Below are 20,422 nucleotides of genomic sequence, written 5' to 3'. Positions count from 1 at the left end.
GGCTGGAGCAGCGTCCCCAACCCAGCAGCGGCCCACACAGCCCCGAGCCCTGCGTCCTCACACCCCGGGAGGCAAACCACTCCAGCCAAACCTCCCTTTGGGCCCGACGCCTCCGCCAGATCCCGGTCTGACGTGCGAGCCCGTGCTCCCAGCAGCCCTGGGCTTCCCTGTGAAGGGGGCCGAGCCCCCATCCCACCCAAAGCGGCATGAGCCGGGCGCAGCCCTCACAGCAGCACCAGTGAGGACAAGCGAGAAGCACCCTCATAATTCCTGAGGAGCTTGAAGTATGGCATGAGCTAGCAGGAAAAAAGATGCTTTTCTTAAAAGCCTCCAGCACAAATCCAAGGGGAAGGAGGACAAGTCTGCCAGTTTGACCATTTCTTTAATAAATTAGACCCAGAAGATGGTGCAATGGGTTTCCGTGTTGACAGAGCTGGTAGAGAAGCACAGCGGGAAGGGTCCTGTTGAGGCAGGACCCGCACAGAGATGCTCCCACTGCTTTGCAGCAACAGCCGCTTGTTCCGGCCCCAGGCAGCTGCCCTTCCCTGCCTGCAGGCCGCAGGAGTGGCTGAACTCACCGTCTCTGCCTGACTAACGCTGCCTGCCTAGAGAAGGAAGCGGGACCCAGCAATCTGGCTTACTGCCACAGGGGCAGGAGGCAGCTGGTTTTGCAGGGAAGAACCAGCTACTCATCCATCATCGCAGCTCAGTTTCCTGCAGTGGTGGTGTTTGCTGTTTGCTCAGAGAGAGTCTCCTCCAGGGCTAGAGGGAAGCAATCCCGTGGACCAGGTTACCTCCTGGATCAAGCTGATATAAGCAAAGCAGTCAAAGGATAAAGACAGCTTAGCTCAACCGTTCACTAAGAACTTATTATCAAAAAGCAGGTGAAGCGCATCTTCACATCATAGGTGGCAACAAATGGACAAGGCAGACTTTTGATTCTTCCCTCAGACTTGAATCTGAAACCTGAAAAGCAGCACATATATGTGCAACATCAGGACTCTCAGGAAAGAGATTTTTCTTTCAAAGTAAACTGCAAAGTAGTACTTCTACAAAATTACTGACTACTATGCAGAATGATCCCAGTATTTACCCAGCTCAGCCACTGTAAATCAACTGGCACGATAAGCTGACCACAGTGGGCAGCTTCCTGTTTGTGAAGTATCAAAGCTCAGACAAGCACATGGTAAGGTTTGGGCTTTGCTGCTCTATTAGAAAAGGGTGAGGTTCCACCTTTATTCTCCAGGAAAACTTTGCTCTGTTAAACGGGGCCGCGTTTGGCAACCGCAATCACCGCTACAGTCACTGCGCAGCTCAGGGAAGCGTGGAGTAATTGTGTCATTAAGCGGGGTGGATACTGGCTTGCTAATCACAGCTAAGTAACTCATCACACTGGTCTCCAAGGCACAAAGAGGCAAGCAGAGAGCTAAAAGCACACAGTTTGTTTTATTGCGTGCCTTGGAGGAGCCTCATCCGTTGCAGGGAAAGCCAGCTGTGCGTGACCATTCAAGCCTTAAGCTGGTATGAGCCATTCGGGCTTCTCATTATTCTTCTCATTATTTTGAGGAGGAAACGTTCTCTCGAGAGGAGGCTGGAAGTGGTCCCTGTGCAGCCACAAGAGAGAGATGGAGCTGCAGCAAATATTTTATGGCTACTCCAAAGGCTGTCCAACTCTGGTGCTGACGTAGTAAGGGCAGGTAGAGCTGCCTGGCAACCCTAGTGGTTTCCCCAGGGAGGCCAGCCCCTATCAGACTGCACACCTGATTTCACAAAGTGCCCATTTCAAGGCTGGCCTCAACCTCCTGTCCTCAGAAGACTCTTGCTGAAAGTGGGGGGTGAATTCCTGCTCACCAAACAGTGCCTCCATGCTCTATGCTGAGCCATAGAGCCAGCAGAGTAAAAGAAACTGCCTCGTACAGCTTGAGTTGCCAAGAGGAAATAATGCACAGATACTGCAGGCTTCACCAGACTTCACATCTGACGTGTCCTTCAGATCTGGTTTGCTGGGATCCCTTTACAAGTCAGGAAGGTCGCCTTGAGTCATGGCTATTCATCTTTCCCCAGACAATCAACAAAGTGATCATTGAGCCAGCCATGCTTGCACCCTGTTATCACCAAAGCCACTAAGATCAACAGAGAAGGAACTCATGGAAAGCCGTTCAAAGCCATGCCAGATTTTCACAGGCAGCACTAAGGAACACGGCGTGGAGTGTCCTCCAAAATAACACCAAGAGATCAAAACTAAAATGTGCAGCCCCCAGTGTGGGATATAATAGGTATAGCAGTTAACTGGCTGATTTTCCAAGAAATATGGGCAAATTAGCAAGTAAGAAGCCATGCCCAGATAAATGCTGGTGGACCTGTGAAGCTGCAAAGTGATTCCATGTTTCTGCAGCCTGCAGAACAGCAATATTCATCTCCATCCCCTGTAACCTTTGATGAGCTCATTCTTGCCAGTCTCCCTGAAAAAGGCAGATGTTGGTATTTCTGCTTTTCTAGGTGACAGATCCAAAATGGCTGCAGTGCAAAGGTTCAACAGCACTTCATTCCCTTTGAGGATCTGTGGGTAAATGAGCTGCCTGGATAAAACAAGTGGCCTGCAGCATAGCAGGAATCCTAGGGCTGTTCTAACACCTTCTTCACTTGGTATCCTACCTCTGAGGGACAAAGCCACAGAGGGATAAGCCCCTCAAAGAAAAAAAATCTTCACAGTCACCTTTGCAACCATGATACAGAACTGGTCATCTTCTTCAGACTATCTTTTATGTCCTCGTTCTGGCTGGCAAGGAAAGAGCCTGCTAGGGCCTGCATGTGTGCAGCTTCTGTGTGGGTGCCCAGCAGAGAAATAAGGAGTTTCTTATCTTGCTCTGCTGCCCACACACACGCTTTGCATCCTCTTATCAGCCATGCTTGAGTTCGCTAGATTTCAATGAAATAAGATGATGGAAGGACAGCTTAATAAACAGTATGACTACAGGTAGGTAGGCTTTTCCAAGGGAAGGGCTTTAATCCCATTCATGAAGACAGATTTTTTTTTTCTTTCCAAATACAGCTAACTCATAACATCAGTAACATCAAAAATTTTCACATAGTCATAAAGCAGGCAGAAATGTGCACAGATGTTAGAGCACAAAATGCTTGGATGGGCTCTTTTTCCTGTTCCACTAACTCTTGTTTTTGTTTTGGTAAAGATGTACGTTGGCTACACAAAAACATACTTTGTGTCCATCTCTCTACTGCTACCAAAATGAAGACTCAATATAGCCAGGTACCTGACAAGTATACACAGTGGATTAAGAACAAAGAAGTCGCATTTGTTGTGTAGCTCTCTGTGAGGCTTGATATGAAAGGAACAGCACAGGAGATGTGATGCATATTTAAAATGCACAGAATGACCTTTGGTCAGCCAGCAGAGCAAACTGCCAGCTTACTGTTCATCTGCAATAAAAATCAGGGAGAGCAAGCAAGACTACTGTGTAAAAGGACTATAACCCACTACTAGAGAAACTGTTTGGGGTTTGTATTTTTTTAATACTTGGTTATTTCTATTTATTCTTTGCTCTCCTCTTTACTTAGAGCCATGAAAATCACAGCCTAGGTGCTTCCAGGAACTGGAACTGGCCCACCTCTACCCTCTCCTCCCTCCAAGCTGCAAACAGATCGCTTCTGCAAACCAGAGCCTGCATTTCAAACATCACCACTGACTTTTGTTCTGGGTTTCTTCTAGACAGAGTGTCTGTAGCAGGAGGAGGTGGATACGGGAGCCTGCAAGGCTGGCTCTGTGGTTAGAGGTGTGCCCAAAGGGCTGATCTGCAGCATCAACAACTGGCAGATAGCTTGTAAGATTTCAAAGAGCTGATTTGGCAGATGTTGTGTCCTACCTCGCCTAGCTACAAACCTGCTTGACATCTTGTTCCTGAACACAAAACACTGTGCACTACAAGAACTTCACATTGAGCACAGGGTCAATGAGGGGAAAGGAAGGCAGTAGGGAAGGAGGGGAAAGCAGACATCTCCTCTGAGCCTTGCATTCGGGATCACATGAGTTCACATGCTCTTCATTATTCCTAAAACGTGGTTCCAGTATTGCTGTTCTGGCATGTGTAGAGCTTTGCTAATGTCAGCATCCAGACAGATGCACCAATACCTTATTTCCCTTCACGGATTCACGACACAGTTCCTAACAAAGCAATCAAATCACAGAAACACTGTGGATGATGTAAGTTTAGATGTTCATATCCCATAAACAAAAACAGAAACAAAAAACCTGCAACTTTTTTTGGATAGGTTTCAAGATTTGAAATCCATGGGGCCCCTCTGAAGTGACAAGTATTTTTTTTTTGTTTGGGGTTTTTTGTTTGTTTGTTTGTCAATGAGGCTCTCCAGAGTAACAGCGGCAGGAAAACTCCCCATAAAGAATTTCAGTCTTCCAGTGGTTTCAGCATGTCTCAGTTGGCATTTCCAGGCCTCTCCCCTTGGAGCACAGGAATCAATCCTCTTGGATTCAGTTTCAGCACACAGCATAGCACTGTTGACATTCAAAGTCCTAGGGATAAAGGCATTGGTGTGTTCCAGCTCTCATGTGGCAGCCTATGTCCTCTACTGAAAGCCATGGTAGTTCTTTGCTTGACAGATTGGGCTTTTTGCAGACCCCCAGACAGCTCCGACAGATCAGCGCCGCAGCCTGAGAAAGAACGCGTGCTTGCACTCCTTGCTGTCCAAGGGATAATATTTGTCATAAAAATCCAAAATGTATTCTTCAGTCTTAAATCCAAACTTTTGGTAAAGCAGCATAGCAGGGTTGCTTGCAGAGACGTGAAGGGTTACATCTTTGCCCATGCAGGTCTGCCAAGGAGGGGGAAACAAAAAAAAAAAAAAAACACAACACACAACAACACACACAAAAAAAAAAATCACAGCAAGAGAATGAGACAGCCTCTGGGGGAATGCGGAGGTGAAGAGATTCATCAGTTCAGGTATTCAAGTTACCGAGGAAATGTGAGAAAAATTGCAGGCCTTGACACAGAAGTTACCACACATAGCAACAGCTGAAAGGCAAAGGGAACAGTGCTGTTCCTCTGAGCCTTTGTTTCTGGGAAACGTGGACTCTTTGACAATGAAAGCAGGTTTTGGATTATAATTTGTCAGCTTTCCATTGTCAATTGCTAAGTAATTGTTAATTAAAAATAATCTTGGTGTACAGCACTGATCTCAAATACTTATTAACAATGGCCTCAAGAAAAGTCAAAACATGCCAGAGGATCAGGCGCCGCGCTCCTCCCCATCAGCAAACAGAGCTGAGCTCTCTGGGACCGCCCAGCACACCTCTGGGCTGTCACGCTGGAATTCCTGTCTATCCCACCCAGCTCCTCTCCCACCCTTCAGGGCACAGTACTCGCCTCCCGAGAAGGCAGGGAATTCAGTTCAGACAGCAAATGGCATGGCTGAAGTTATCTTAAAGATCCCAGATTATTCTATCCAGCAGCTCTCTGATAAAGATGCCGATAATTTTTTCCTGCTTTCATCTAGTGTTTTAATAGCACTCTATTTATATTGAATGTATTGTAACTCTAAATGGGAACAGTAACACCCTTTAGGAAATTTCCATGGTAGATTATTCAAAGGGATTTCAGAAAAAAAAATATTTGTATTCATTTTTGGGAAAAGGAAGTTGTAATGAGACATTAAGAAGATGCAGTTTGGTCCTCTGGGACAGATGCATTAGAGGGTAACTTCTGAAAACAAACCTATCATCAAGGCATCATTTGCATCAACACATTTACTGTTAGATTATGCTGTTCCCGATAATCCATCCCCAAATTCAGCACGCTGTTCTGAGAGACAGAGAATTACCCTTAACCCAAACAGTGTATGAAGGTGGCTCTAGCTACAGAGAGCAGACCCTGGTGTCAGCCCAAGCAGGCTGCAAAGCAGCACATACAATCTGGCGATTGAAAAACAGAAGGTCACAACTACCATTTCTTCTCTTCCATGACTAAAGGCCTTTTACCACTGACAGATACTCGGCAATGGAAAAATAAATCTAACATGAGCCGACAATACAATCTCTCATTGCTAGCAAGCCTAATCAGCCTCAAACCTGCCTGGCTGTCCTCAACATGATAATTTTATGCTAGTCTACCTGCAAGCAGAATTAGGTTAATTGGCTGTGATACATCCTACAAAAACCAGTGATGGTTTTCTACAGCTGACTTGCCAACACATCCCAACTCTGCTGGAGAGACATGAGTCCAGCTGCTGGATCCCTGCAAACCTTGAGGCATTACTTGTGCCTGTTCTCACTAGGTGTTGACATCTCACATAACAAGACTACAGTTAAAGGCAATTTACTTAAACACTTTACACAGAAACGCTCAGGAAATGTAAGAGGTGAATTTAAATTAGATTGGTTAGTGGCCTGTCTCAACATGTAGAGCAAAGAGAGGTGGTCACTGCAGGGAGCTGTGTAGGTACAAGAGTTACCCTTGGGTGGCCCAGAAGAGCTACCCTCAGAGGAAACGGCTTTGCCACGGTACAGATCACTGTTCCCAAGGCTCTGTGCACTCCCTACCTCTCTTCAGCCAAATGAGTATGAGGAAAAAGAGTTTCAATGGCGAGTTTTTGCTAGTGCAGCTCATCTCAACTAAAACAAGTTAAGAAATGTTTCACATCAGCAACTCTGCCAAGAGAGTTCAGGGAGCAGTAAAACTGTGGGCCCTGAAGAGGCCCAGTTGGACTCTGAAAAGGACATCTGTCTGCATCCTTACTCAAAATTAAGCTGGCTTTCCTGCAATTTAATTCAATAAAGTGAATGGAATTAAGACCACCTGAATAATAGTATTCATTCAGAGTTTTAATGAAGTTTAACTACTTTAATACTACCTGTTTAGTTAGCTCAGATTAATTTTTCCAAGTGTCCCTGTGGAACAAAGCCCAGTACAAGCTAGTTTGAACAAATTTGAATGAGGCTGCAAACACTTATTCTTTATCTTCAACTCATCTGGATTTGAACCAGAGTATTAAAAGTGAAAGAGAATGATTAAGATCAGTAAGTGATTTAATGCAACAGCCCTGGTCATGGAATAAACCTCCAGGTGTAGCCAAGAAAGCTGCAATAGATTCTAACTGAACCTGCCCACTATTACCTCATTTTCTCCTTTAAACCCCAAATTTACAGTATTACTGTTATGTGAACTATTGACCACTTAAGAATGCAAAGCTAATCCCAAGACAGTCAAAGTCTACAGCACCTTGCTAATTCTGAGGACTTGTCCAGTATGGTTATTCTTCTAAATACATTTCAGTTTCTGCTTTTAAAGTGATTTCACACCATAAATGTTCACATGGGCTGCTGACAGTGGACAATCTGTGCAGGTGTGTAAGCAAAGAAAGGGCAAGGGGAAAGAGACAGAAAGAACGAACACAACACTACTTACTTTCTAATATTTGCATGTGTGCACACAAGGAAGAAGGGAGAGCTAGTTCTTTGGCAGAGAAAAACATGGGATTTTTTTTCATTTACCTGGATAAGATGGTAAATCATGAAGGTTGCAATCCCAGCTCTTCTCCACTCAGGATGAACTAACAGAAAAGAGATGTAAGCTTCATTGTATTTCACATCTGGAACCATAAAGCCAAAGGCAATAATAACTTTCTTGTAAAGGACGACAACGCTGAAGTCTGGATACTGCAGGCATTCTGACAAATCAATTCCTACGGAGAAAGAGAGAAACAGCGGTTGAAAGCACTGCAAACCAAAAGAAAAGTGTCACACTTACACAGAAATCAGAGGTTTAAGGCCTTTTAGAAACACTTGATCCCTTCCTTTTACCTTTATTTCAAAGCTCTAAGATCGGAAGTTTGGAAGATGCTTTAACCAAACATACAGACAAAACAAGACGTGCTTACTAGTGGAGACCCTTGCATGGAGAAGTTAATAAAGCTGATTTCCTCCCAATGACTCAAAAAGCACATTCTCTAAACCAGGATGGTTAAAAAAAAAAACAACTTTAAAAAATCACATGATCTCAGCACCCACCATTCGTATTCCAGCCAGCAAACGCCTAGGACCTGCCTGCAGCCAAGCAAAGAGGGGCAGTTTAGAGTCTATCAGCCTGAACTGAACCATCCTGAACTGAACCATCTGACTCTGAACCATCCTGTTCTTCCTGCAAACTCTCCAGATGCAGCAGACATGAAACGGGGCTTCAGCTTTGGTAGCATTACCTGCCTAAGGTTCCTGTCTCTTTTCTCCACCTGGCCTTGAGCTCCTGCTGCTTTCTCTGTTGTGCATATTCAGCTGTCTGTGGAGCTGTGCTGTGAACCTGACCACAGCTTTCAGCACTATCAAAACAATTGCTTTTTAGCATGCAAATTCTCTAATCTGGGACATGAAGCAGCGTCTCGGGCAGTGGTGCTTTTGTGAGTCAGAGGCTGGACAGAAACGCCTGAAGCTGGTGACTTCTGAGTGGAGTTTGTTACCTTGCCTAATCACGTTGCTGCTGCAGCCTAAGAAGATCCACACAGCATGTTAGGGCCAAGCAGTGCAGCTCACAGCACACAAGACTGCTTGGTAATTTGTGTGGACAGGCCCTAAATGAGGTGCAAGACATAGCGGAGCTGTGCCATAAATGTTAGTTTCAGCCTCAAATTGGCAATCACGGATATATTTGGAATGTGAGATAACAAAATAACAGAGTATGTTTTCCAGTAATGTTTATCACTCTTGATGAGATGCAAGACTTCATAAGGCACCAGGCACAAATGAGCGGGTGAATTGTTTTCTTGCTCGAGAGTAAGCTGGGTGGAGTAAGACGTGGGAGGAATCGATTGGCAATAGGGAGCCGCGTTAATTATCTCAAGGCTGCAATTGACTGTGAAGTGCCTTACAGCATGTCTGCACAGGAACGCTACATTGCCCTGAGCACACTGGCGTCAGTGAAATGGTGCCGTCCCCTCAGCACACAGTTATTCCTGTAGGAAGATGCCTAGCTCAGTGTGGTTTACCACTCGTCTGCTTGGGAGATGTTTCCCGTTAGGACATGAAGGCACAAGATACCATGAGAGACAACAAGGGGGAATCTTGCTTCACATCAGCTCATTTGTGGTAACTACCTGCAAACTTGTTTCTGCCTTGTGAGAAACAAGAAGTGCTCTGACGGGAAGGATATGGAGAGGTGGAAGACCTAAGGAATGGGCTCACCCGCCCCGGTGAAGTGCCTAAAACTTAAGAACTCTGTCAATAAGAGCATCACTATTAGAAGGCAACTGAGCTCACCTAAGGTGTCATGATGATAGCATCCCTGAAGCACACATGCCTAGGGTGCCTAAACTTAGATGGAATTACAGCTGTTTCTCTGACCAACAGTGCTGGCTCAATTATGCCCTTCCAGCTGCACAGCCCACCCCCTCCCCAACTGTACCAGCCTGTTGTGAAGCTAAATCCTTCATGTCCACTAAGACACTGTGCTTCATCTCCTGAAGTATCACCACCTCACTTAACTGTCCTGCTAAAACAGAACCAAGGCGCAATAAATCATATAATCCCAGCCTTGGAAAATGTACACCACAGAAGAGATTTTGATTCCTATTTGGAGACTGATGGGAGTGTCAGCTTTCTGACTTAATGATGATGAACAGTTCACAGTCTGTGTGTGGAACACACCCACGCTTCTTACATTAAATAAAACAGGGTGAGTCCTGAAGAACTTTACGAAGGTGTGACCCAATTTGGCCAGAACTTCAAATGTGTTATGTTATCAGAAGAGGAGAGACTATGACAAAGGGGTTCAGCCTCTGTTGGGATTGCAGTTGTCTCTCATGAGCTCCTAAACAGCTTGTGAAAGGGAAGGTATGCCATGTTATCTCCTCCTGAATTGTACAACTTGGACAATGAGTAGCACAAAGAGCTCTGATCCTGACTGCAGCATATGAGCACTGCTGAACTACAAACCCTGTTTAATCACTATCTGCAAATCAAAACGTAAAGCAAACAGTTACTTGGAATAAAGGTGTGCACTGTTTGTACTTGGCTTTTCTAAATTAGTCTGCCACGTTGTTTGCTGATCAGAAGCTGGTCCATGCAGTAGATGAACATCACTATTATTATTTCAGAAGAATTAGAGACTACAGCTTCATAGCTGCCCCCACAAAAGGCAGCCGCTGTCCCAAATTGCCTACAGTTCAAGAAATGACACGTAAAAATCGATACCCAAGCTTCCCCATACCTTGCAAATACTGAGGCTTGAAGAAATAAAGGACACCACAGTAAGGCTTGTGGTTGCAAGTGCAATTCCCAAATTTCACTCCAACATATCCAGCTTATGGTTGCTAGGAATAAACTTTCTTATGAAGCTAATGAGCAGTAGATCTCCAGTATAAAACTGTTTACTTCACCCCAGATTCTGCAAAACATTTCACTGGTGCTTAATTTTAGTAACTGACTACTCCTATTGGCATCAATGGTGTTACCCAAAACAACCTATTTAAATGTGCTAATTAGGGCCTAATTGCCCAGTTCTAAATCTCAAAAGACAAAGACACCAAACCCATGTCTCCATCTCAACTGCATTCCTATGACATCAGATAATGGTTTTCTAAGAACTGAGCCAGACACCAACTGAAGAAAAATTTGGCCCAAGAATATTTTTTTTCTGAACACAACCACTTCCTTCTTAGAAAACCAAGCACTGAAGGAATCTTACCAGGCCAGAAGAATTCATGGCACATGGAGTTTATAGTCGGGATGTGATTAGGGCGAACATAGCAGTAATCAACTGGTGCTTCTGGATCAGCCTTCCAGTTGAGATCATTCCTGTGTGGATATGCTCGGATTTCTGCCAGCAGCCTGAGTTTTGGGGGCTTTGTCTCATAATCGCGCCTGCCAGTAACATGAAAAGTAAACACAAAAGGCAAGTGAGCAACAATAACTGCCACTGCAGCTGAATGTGTACTGCCCATGAAATATTTTCTGACATGCTCAACTTGGAACAAAAAGAACAGTCTTCCATTCACGTAGGAAAGCAGCACCCAGCTCAGCAAAAACACCTTTTGTGTCCAAGGCCAGGACACTTCCCGGATCCACAGCACACCGGGCCAGCCTCTCCTTACAGCAGGAGCAAGGCAATCACAGTTCTGACCCAAAACCAGGTGCAACCTGCATTGAATAACTATGGTGATTCCCTTTCTGCCCTGCCCTCTCTTGGAGATTCCTCTTCCCAATGCAGAGCCAGTTTAACTACTCAGCTAAATAAAACACTATCCTTTCAGGGTTACCATAGTGTACTGGGTTGTATTTCAAGGATGTGTGAGAAGCACTGCCCAAGAAAAGGTGTCTTCTCCGTGGGCTGTCAGTTCACAAGGCAAGAGCAAGTTCAACCTCTAACCAGCTGTACCTGATGTAAGGTTTCAGGACACGGGATGTGTAAGGACTGACAATACTGTGGTCTGTCAGCAGGTCTTCTGAGCCTACCAGGCGATACAGAAACTTCGTTGTCTGCTGTCGATATCCTTTCATGGCCGGCAGCATTGTCTACATGCACAAAACACGCAGAACATTTCAGGAAGGTTAGTCAATGACTTAACACAGGGGAATCATATCGACAGAGGGAGAATAAGGGCCTTTCAACTTGACAGGATGGACTGGACACACAGCACAATGGTCCCACCTCAGAGGACTCTGCTGCGCATTTTCAGATTTAGCGCCCAAACCTATAAGCTGCACACAACACTCAGAAAAGCACTGCAAGTTATTTCCCTCCTACAAAGCATGAAAGAGCAAACACTTATTTGGGTACTTCCAGGCCTTCACCATCAGTGTTTGGGCAGGGCTGGAGTACAAATGCATAGACGTTTGTGATGCTGAAACTGATAAACAGCTATGCTGTACAAACATGTCACAAGAAGAAAGGGGCTTGTGAGAGCATTGGTGGAGACACAGCCCCAAGTCAAAAATTAGTCTTGTTCACATAATCCTTTTCACTTTGGGAGTCAGATAACCTCAAGGTGACACTGCTGTCTGCAGCAAAAGCTCTAAAATAACCAGTGCCAAAAGCTCAGCTAGACTGAATGGCCTCAAGTCATGCCAGGAGAGGTTTAGATTGGATATTAGGAAAAATTTCTTTACTGAAAGAGTGGTCAGGCATTGGAACAGGCTGCCCAGGGAAGTGGTGGAGTCACCATCACTGGAGGTGTTCAAAAAACGTGTAGACGTGGCACTTGAGGACATGGTTTAGTGGGCATGGTGGTGTTGCGTTGATGGTTGGACTTGATGATCTTAGAGGTCTTTTCCAAACTTAATGATTCTATGATTTGGAAACACTCACCTGGTATCTGTCCAAGATCCTGAAGTCCTGGCTAGTAGTTCTGTATGTTGCTTGCCCTACTGGGGACCTGGAAACACCGCCTTCTTTGGCTCCATAAATCCCATCAACCAAGAGCAGTGCAGCGTTCACAACTTGGTCCAAGTCAAAGAGCGGCAATCCCCTTTCCCTCTTGGCCTGTCTGACTATCAGCTTGCGCCTCAGTCTCCGGGCCTCTGGGGTCATGCTCATGGCATTGGGACAGGCTTCCAGTCTCTTCAGCAGCAGCTTTTCCTCATAGATACTAACAGAGGTGTGCTTGGGAGCTCTGGGTTTAGCATCCTTCTCCAGCTGTGGCTTCCTCTTGTCTCGCCCCCTCACCTGCAGTGATGTGTTTGACTCTTCAGGATCTTCACTGTCACCTTCCATCCTTTCTGTTTTTTCTTCTTCACTCTCCACCTCTTGCTTGATCTGCTCAGCTGTCTTCACTTTTTTTCTACTTGCTATCACAGTACCAGCACTGGCTGTCCCACTGGGAGGGGGCACATACTCTATTCCTGGGTCTATGACTCCATCCCCTTCCATCTCCTCATCATCTGTTCAACAGATCAAAATAATCCAGGAAAAAAATGTAAACATCAAAGCTCCATTTCAAAAACGGTTGTCACAGGACTTTTCTGCTGCTTTACCCAGCACAGTCCATTTTCTGTATACTTCTGGACCTCCTGATTTTGGACAGGAGACACCATAAGGTGTCCAATTTCAGGACACAGAATCAATCAATCCTCCTGCAGTTTGGCATCTGAAAACATAGCACTCCTGAGCTGCAAGCTCATGCTCCTTGACAAATGTTAAATTGATGAAAATTCCTGAAGACAGGATCAAATGGTCAAGCTGGTGAGCTATATCTTCAGCTAGCATACCCTGGAGAAGTTCTGTTTAATCTGAAGGAACAATTAGGAGTTACAGAAGCACAGGATTTGTCCCTCTACAGAATCTGACTGTCCATTCTTCCTTCCATCAAGAAGTGCTTTATTCTCTACTTTCCCGATTAGATTGAGGTCTGGTTTCTTAAGGAACCAGCAGCAGTCAGTGGGCATCACTGCTTTGCAACCTGACTGAAATTTAGCATCTGTTAATTGGAATGTTTAGACTTACAAAAATACTGGAACATTACCATGAGAATAAAATTTCTCCTATTTAAAACCATTCAAGACAAAATTAGAGTTGCTATCTAAGAGTGTAATCTGTGTTGCAGTGAAATGCTTATGCTGAGTGGTGCAACAGTTACTAGGTGCAATCTTCTACCCACTGTTTATTCAGGATCCCTCAGAAGACTATAATGGTGGTTCCTTCTGGCCTTAGAAGCTGGCAATACAACTATGGAAAACTAATCAAGTTTTACATGCAACTAAGACAAGTTGCTTTCCATCTTTTGCTTACCAGTTACTTTCCATCTTTTCTTGAAAAGACCCTGCAACTCATTGGAAGTTTCTTTTTTTAACACCTTCATTGATAACTATGTGTGGCTCATTATTAAACAAAAAACATGGCATCTCTTACCATGAAAGAGAGCCTGTGGTGGCATGACATCTGGGATGAGATCTGCTTCTGAGAGAAGGCTAGGAGTAGCTGAATGTGAGGCTGGAGTTCCAGGAGCAGAGAAGTCCAGAGATGGGGAAGGAGAAGGGCTTGTCAGAGGAGTACGATCTGAAGAGCTCAAGGAGGAGAAGTCAATCACCTCTCCTTTCTCAAGGACGATATCGGGACGACGGCCTCGACTGGTGAATTTAACAGGAGTGGAGGAAGTACTCCGGTCCAGGAAGCCGGCTGCCTCCTTCTGGGCTCTCCGAATATCCTTGGCTTCCTGAGTGCGAGATCTCTTCTCTTTCAGCTCCATGGCCGATTCGACTGGATTGCGGCTTACCCGCTTCCTGAGCCCTTCCACAGTAATGATGGGATCCAGAGGTGGCTTTGAAGCTGCTAAAGAAGTAGTTTCTTTATTCTAACAGCCACTGAGCTCCTGCAGTCACTGGATACATACTATATGGTCAGAAGAACATATTGACTACAAATCTTAGAAGATGTGTTTTCAAAACATACAAGAAATTCACTCCAGGACATGTAGCATAAAGCCAACACACACTTAAAGCCTTACCAAAGCCCCAGCCTCGCTCCTCTGCACAGAAAGGAATTTGCATACAGTGACAGAAGATAAAAAAAATCCTCCCCAGGGTAAAGAGGACTAGAGAAATTGTAGATGTCAGCTAAAAAAAAAAAACATTGCACAAATCTCAAAAGCCTTTAAATCAGTTAGCATGATGCAAAAAGGTAATAAAACACAGCAGGCTTCTCACACTAGTCCTCTTAAGTCAACCATTACAGCAGAGCAAAACTAGGAAACTGTCCATGCACACAAACAAATGGTTTTAAGTAAACTTTTCTCATGTCTTCCAGCTCTGTCAGCTCTGGCCCAGCTAGGAACCTATACATCATCAAGGAAAGAGTTACCTTTTGCCTTCAGTGCAGATGCAGACAGCTTCTCTCCTTCAGGTTTCATTGTCGGGGGTTTATTATGAACCAGTTTCCACCATCCCGGTTCTCCAAATTCCTGTGCCCCTGAGCGGAAAAACAAGGGGCTCCCCACAGAGAGACAGCCAGCGACTGTGCTCCACCATGTTGAGGTCTTTTTCCTACAGTGGGAGAGGAGAAAACAAGTGTTAGGTCCCCACTCGCCAGCTGAGCTTTCATCCTGAAGCCTCCTTCCTCCGCCAAGATGGAAAGGGCAGAGTGCTACTGCCACTGGTACTGATGCAGGGTGACAACATACACCCTAAACCCCCATCCCCAAAGAGCCAAAAGATTAATTAATTTCTTCTCAAACGGAGAACCACTCTGAAGGGCAAGCTACAAAGTACTGGTGGGCTCTGATGAACAAAGCGCTGCGTACATATGCTGCGTAAATGCCACACAAATGCAGCACAGCAAGACGTAATTTTTCATTTGTCAATGAGCCACCATACACTGAGCCTGCAGAGGTCTACCCTGCCACTGGAACCCTCAGCTTTCAAATGCTGTCGTTGCTACCGTCGTTAACAATTTGATGATACAAGAACAGGAACAGGATCGTAGCGATAGCTGTGTTGACCTGATATTGCAGAGCCATATTCCGTTACTGAAGGTGGCAAACAGGACTCTGGGTGTACAGGATGGGAGAGGCTAGGGAAAGGTAACGATAAAGGCGTCACTTCACACAGAAGGAAAGACAAGCAATTTAAATGCCTGCCTAGCCTACTTTGAGATTTCATTTAGCAAAGCACACTCCCAGAGCTGTGGGACAGGATCCCTAAGGCTGAATTCACAAATGGGGTCGGGATCTGACCACTCTGCCCTCCACAGCTGCAGCCTTGTCAGGCAATGCAGAGAAGCAGAGTTAGGGGTCTGAGAAATAAACCACCAAGGACAACTGAGCTGCAGGAATCGGCTTTTCCCACAGACACATGCATGCGATATAGAATGGAGCCCTATCTCTGCTTGGGGTTTTCTGCCATAAAACCTCTCCAGCAGCATAGGGAAGAGAATCCCTACTAGCCAACATATCAGTCAGCCATACTCACTGAACTATTTTTGAAGCACATTTTTGGCCACTCGGAAGCAGCAAGCTCCATTTAAGCCCTTTACTCTGCAGGGCACTGTACTCTACTGGGCATCTGAGCACCTTGTGTTCTTCTAAGAATTGATCACAGAGCAAATTAAAATGTCACTTAGGGAGGAAGTGAGAAGAAATATTTTAAAATTACTCCTGTAGCCAGTAACTGTGGTAATCCCTTGGATACTGGAGAATCAGGCTCACAGTGTAGAGTCTAAACCCTTATTTGCCCAGGATCTTGGGATTCCCTCTTGCCTTTGTACACCTCCACTGGCAAAAACTTCAGTACTCAGGCGAGGCTTGGCAGAGCAGGTATTCTCTGCTGTCCGAGTGCTGCAATTACACACATTGGGGTACTGACCCTCAAACGTGGGGGATTAAACTCAAATGCCCCAGATCAGAGTCTGGAATGCTACAGTAAGTCTGGATAAGCTGTACTTTAATATGCCAAGGAAGCATGGCACACCTTGAACCGCTACACATACAGTTCAGGTGTCCTTGCTCCATCAGTGGCTTGTCCAGGCAAGTGGGGAGACTATGTCTCCAGCCAGTAATCACTTCATCTGAATTTAATCAGAGCAAGGAGTGCCCCGTTCCCAGGGCAGGTCTCAAAAGGCAGCAGCAAACCCTGGGAGGTGAAAGCTCCCTGAGCAAGAGACAATGGGCCATCAGCTGCCTTCCTGTCAGGGTCCCCATGGTTTCCAGAGGGGACAAATACTAACATTTCTGAGAACAGAGCATGGAGGCACAGACAAGCAATGAAAGCAAAGCCAAAGAGCAAAGCTGGTTAGGGAGAAAGGCCCAATCTTACAACAGAGAAATCCCTGGGGAAGAAAAGAAGCTGTGAAGTCAGTCAAATCTACAACTTTGGAGGCTTGCTCAGTTCCTTTCCTGCCTCCGTAGCACATGCATTAACAGGGAGACTTGTGTTTGACAGCTTCAGTGTGCCCAGAAAAAATGTGCCGTTCGCCTATACAGCACACAACTCACCATGCCGTGAAGGCTGCCCTTTACAAGAAGGGTTCTTACCCTTGACATCATCTTTCTTTACACACACGGAAGAAACATTTCAGAGGTTTGTAATGCCTGCTATGGAAAATCTATTTCATTAAGATCCAAAACGAGCTAACAGACAAGGCACAATTTTCCTTTTTGGAGAATGGGTCCATACAAGCTTTACAGCCAAGTAACACAGTACTTTTCTGAACCTCTTTTTTTTTTCCCCCCCTTTAAAACCCAGTGACACCAGGACTAGCCAGTCCATCGTGCCTATTTACATATTCAAAGGCTTTGCAGGTTCATATGCTACCTACAGGAAGATAAGAAATAACCCCAAATATATGCATTTACATTGCTTTTGTGTGCCATTCTTGGGGATGCTTTTCCCCACTAAGAAATGCTTATTCTTTTTCAAGAGTACCCCTTCATGCCTACATTCAGGTTCTCAATATTAAATCCTCCAATTTTCTCACTAGTGAGGCTCAACAGAGATATCACCAAGTTAAGCAGGACTCTTGTCCATCTGTATAACAGGTTTTAATTCCTTTGGCTTACCAACAAGACCTTCAGGGAAACATCTCATCTTTACCTGTTCCCTAATAAGAAAGTCCAGTGTTTCTCAATAAAAGCGCAAATATCTTCTTTCCATCTGAAGTACCCCTGACGGCCCGTTCCTTCCAGAGACAAATTGTACATTGCTAGCATGACAACCTGGAACAGAAGATGTTGGATACAAGTGAATCTTTTCTGTTCCATCTGCTGAACTGCCCCCACAGCTGCCACATATGCACAGATCTTTGCTCCCTCAAAAATATCTTATTTTTGCGACATCTCATAGGCAACTTCTGCAATCCATCTTCTTCCCGCTTTCAGGCTGGCCATTCTCATCTTTCTGTTGTTAGATGCACATTCTCCCAGAGATTACTCCATCCCAGGGGAATAACAAGCTGCCTAGTTATGCAGGTTTATGCTGAGATACAAGCTTTACAGCAGTTGTATAGATGAATTATATCACAACTGGGATCTGAACGTAGTGTGGAGGTAGGGGAAAAAACACAATCTTTCAAAAGAAACGGTCACAAGTAATCCCACCATTTAATCCATCAGAAACATAGTGACAATGGTCTTTCTAGATACTTACTGTTACATTTCAAACTGAACAGACTGTAAACTCTCCGTACGATATCTACTGATTGTTCTGAGCATGCAGGAATTAAGTTTGTCTCCAGGTGATCTTCATTAAAGACAACACATTTACAGCTCATTCATGTGATTCATAACCAAATTCAGTCTGACCTACTACACCACTAAACTAACAGGCAGGGGTGAAAAACATCACACCTCTTTGTAAGTAAAGCCCAGGTGACCAACCGTTAATTATATTTATCCAATTCATTTGAATACAATTAAAATAATATAGCTGGGCTGAGACTGTCTTTCAGCAATCACACAGCCTCGGTTGGATACCACTTCCAATAGGGACTTATCCTGCACTGTCAGAGAAGTTTGAAATGTATTTTTTTTAGGGAGCTGGGTCTTCTTGCAGTGGGCCGTAGCTTTCCGGAATGCATTGCTGAAGGTGCCAAAATGAGGAAATACAGACAGCTTTAATGTCCCCTGTACCCTGTTTCTGCCTCACAATCCGTCTTAGTTTGGTAACTATTTATCTAAGATTTTGTGGGTTTCTTTTAAGTCAGGTGGGACAGTGTGTCAGGACTTCAAAACCAACTCTCTTTTCAACTGGCTGAAGGTAAGGATCTGTTGAAGCCACACACTCTCAAAAAAAAAAAAAAAAAATCCAGAAACCACTGTTCCCGTTTTTCCTACTTCAGATAAGTTTGACCACTTCTCTCAATTCAACTTACCCATAAGCAGCAGCAGCGGCTCTGGCTGCTGGAAGCCTAGGGAGATAGTCTTTTCACCAGTCAACTTTCTTCCTCATCTGTTTTTATTTTGTCTTTCCCTTCCCCATGCCACTCTGAAGAGACCTGGGTGTAATGCTAGCAGCCTTTGCTTGTCAGATCTGCAACTTGCCGAAAATCTGCCAGTCTGCTAGCCACTGACTACTATGCCAACCTTTTCCCCTGCACAGCCCTGCACTGGGCACTATGAGAAAACACTGCAGGAGTTACAACTAATGTTTTAAATGATCTATTATGAGGCAGCACACCACTACTGTCCCAAAGGATGCAAATAGATGTCTCACACGTACTGCCCAATGCTCAGTGTGTGGAAAACACTTAATGCTGAGCAGCAGCTGCTGCTTGATCAAATTCATTTGATGCAGACAGCGGGCACTGCCTGCCTGCCTGCCCCTCCAGCACCCTGCTTAGAGCAAGATGATGTGCATCAGTCTACCCATACGGTGGTTGCTATATAATGCAAATTATTTTGATTGCTCAGGCGTGCAAGTGACTGAAATAGCAAATTCCAGCAAAGACTATTGCTAGTGAGTAAGCAGCCAGGTTGGAGCTTTGCATTCAGGGAGCTGGCAAGCTTTCTGTATTTGTATGTTGCCACCTCACTAGTTTTACGTTTGCTCATATACACAAAAAACTGTTCATGCCTAGCAGATAAATTACATTCATTTTGTTTTTCCAAATCTGCCTGAAGCTACGAATTCATGAGCAACATAAGAAAAAAAAAAAAGTGGTTTGTATGTTAATGCATATCTTTCAATTTACCTGCCAAATGCCCAAGTTCTAATATGCAGGCAATCCTTAGCTAATTAATTTCTTAAGTTCATGCATATGTTTCTTCCTTACCTATACCTGATCCTCCTTTTCTGGGTAGCACACACACAACAAACAACAATTTTAGAAAGTCCTGTGGTTGTTCTGCTGGCACAGACGTTTTACTTACTTGTTGCCATGTTAGTCTCAGCCGTTCAAATTGCTCCTTCCCATCTTCTGAGCAATCGGAGCAAGTAAATCTGAAAAAGTTATCTCCTTTGAGGTAGCTGAGCTGCTCTCTCAGTTGACCTAAAATGAATAGGTAAAAATCAATTTCTTGGTCCTTTTATAGGAAAAATGCTGCAAAGGAGATTTGGATTTCCTACAACATCAGACAGAAATGTATTTTTTGCCTTTTTCTCAGAGTCCAGAGACCCAGTCAGTTCCCAAGAAGCATCAGAACTCGCTGTGATGGAAGGCGCAGATTCATTTCACAGTTGCAGCAGCCAGCAGTGACAAACTAAAAAGCACAGGCATAAAAAGGGGGTGTACTACTTAACATCTGAAGGCAGGTGCAAAGCCAGGGATTTCCTTGTTTCACTGCATTTCTCATTCCTTCTTGCTTCCCCAGGATAACCTATATACTTCAATAAATAACTGTGTTCCCACCCTAATTAAAAAAAAAAAAAAAGCTGACCTCTTAAAAAAGGCATGCCACTGCAAAGGCTATCAGAATATTCAAGCTTTCTTTTCCGTGTCAACTTTCCACTCGCTGCTACATGTCTTTACATCTCCCTCTTTCC

General features: G+C 44.7%; 1 protein-coding gene across 1 annotated transcript in view; it reads right to left on the bottom strand.

Moving 5' to 3' along the window:
• Positions 1-4,215: 4,215 nt before the first annotated feature.
• CSRP2BP (CSRP2 binding protein) overlaps positions 4,216-20,422 on the bottom strand; it is an 18,452-nt gene continuing 2,245 nt past the window's right edge. The window contains exons 2-10 of the mRNA XM_010292659.1: positions 19,810-19,928; positions 17,537-17,658; positions 14,811-14,992; positions 13,863-14,282; positions 12,324-12,895; positions 11,394-11,530; positions 10,704-10,879; positions 7,523-7,713; positions 4,216-4,845 (exon numbers count right to left, since the gene is read on the bottom strand). Coding sequence (XP_010290961.1) covers positions 4,672-4,845; positions 7,523-7,713; positions 10,704-10,879; positions 11,394-11,530; positions 12,324-12,895; positions 13,863-14,282; positions 14,811-14,992; positions 17,537-17,658; positions 19,810-19,928 — 2,093 coding nt within the window. The 3' untranslated portion in view covers positions 4,216-4,671. The remainder of the gene's footprint in view (positions 4,846-7,522; positions 7,714-10,703; positions 10,880-11,393; positions 11,531-12,323; positions 12,896-13,862; positions 14,283-14,810; positions 14,993-17,536; positions 17,659-19,809; positions 19,929-20,422) is intronic.

This window comes from Phaethon lepturus, unplaced genomic scaffold (assembly GCF_000687285.1).
Source record: "Phaethon lepturus isolate BGI_N335 unplaced genomic scaffold, ASM68728v1 scaffold21280, whole genome shotgun sequence".
NCBI lineage: Eukaryota > Metazoa > Chordata > Aves > Phaethontiformes > Phaethontidae > Phaethon > Phaethon lepturus.
This window is presented reverse-complemented; position numbering and strand designations above follow the sequence as displayed.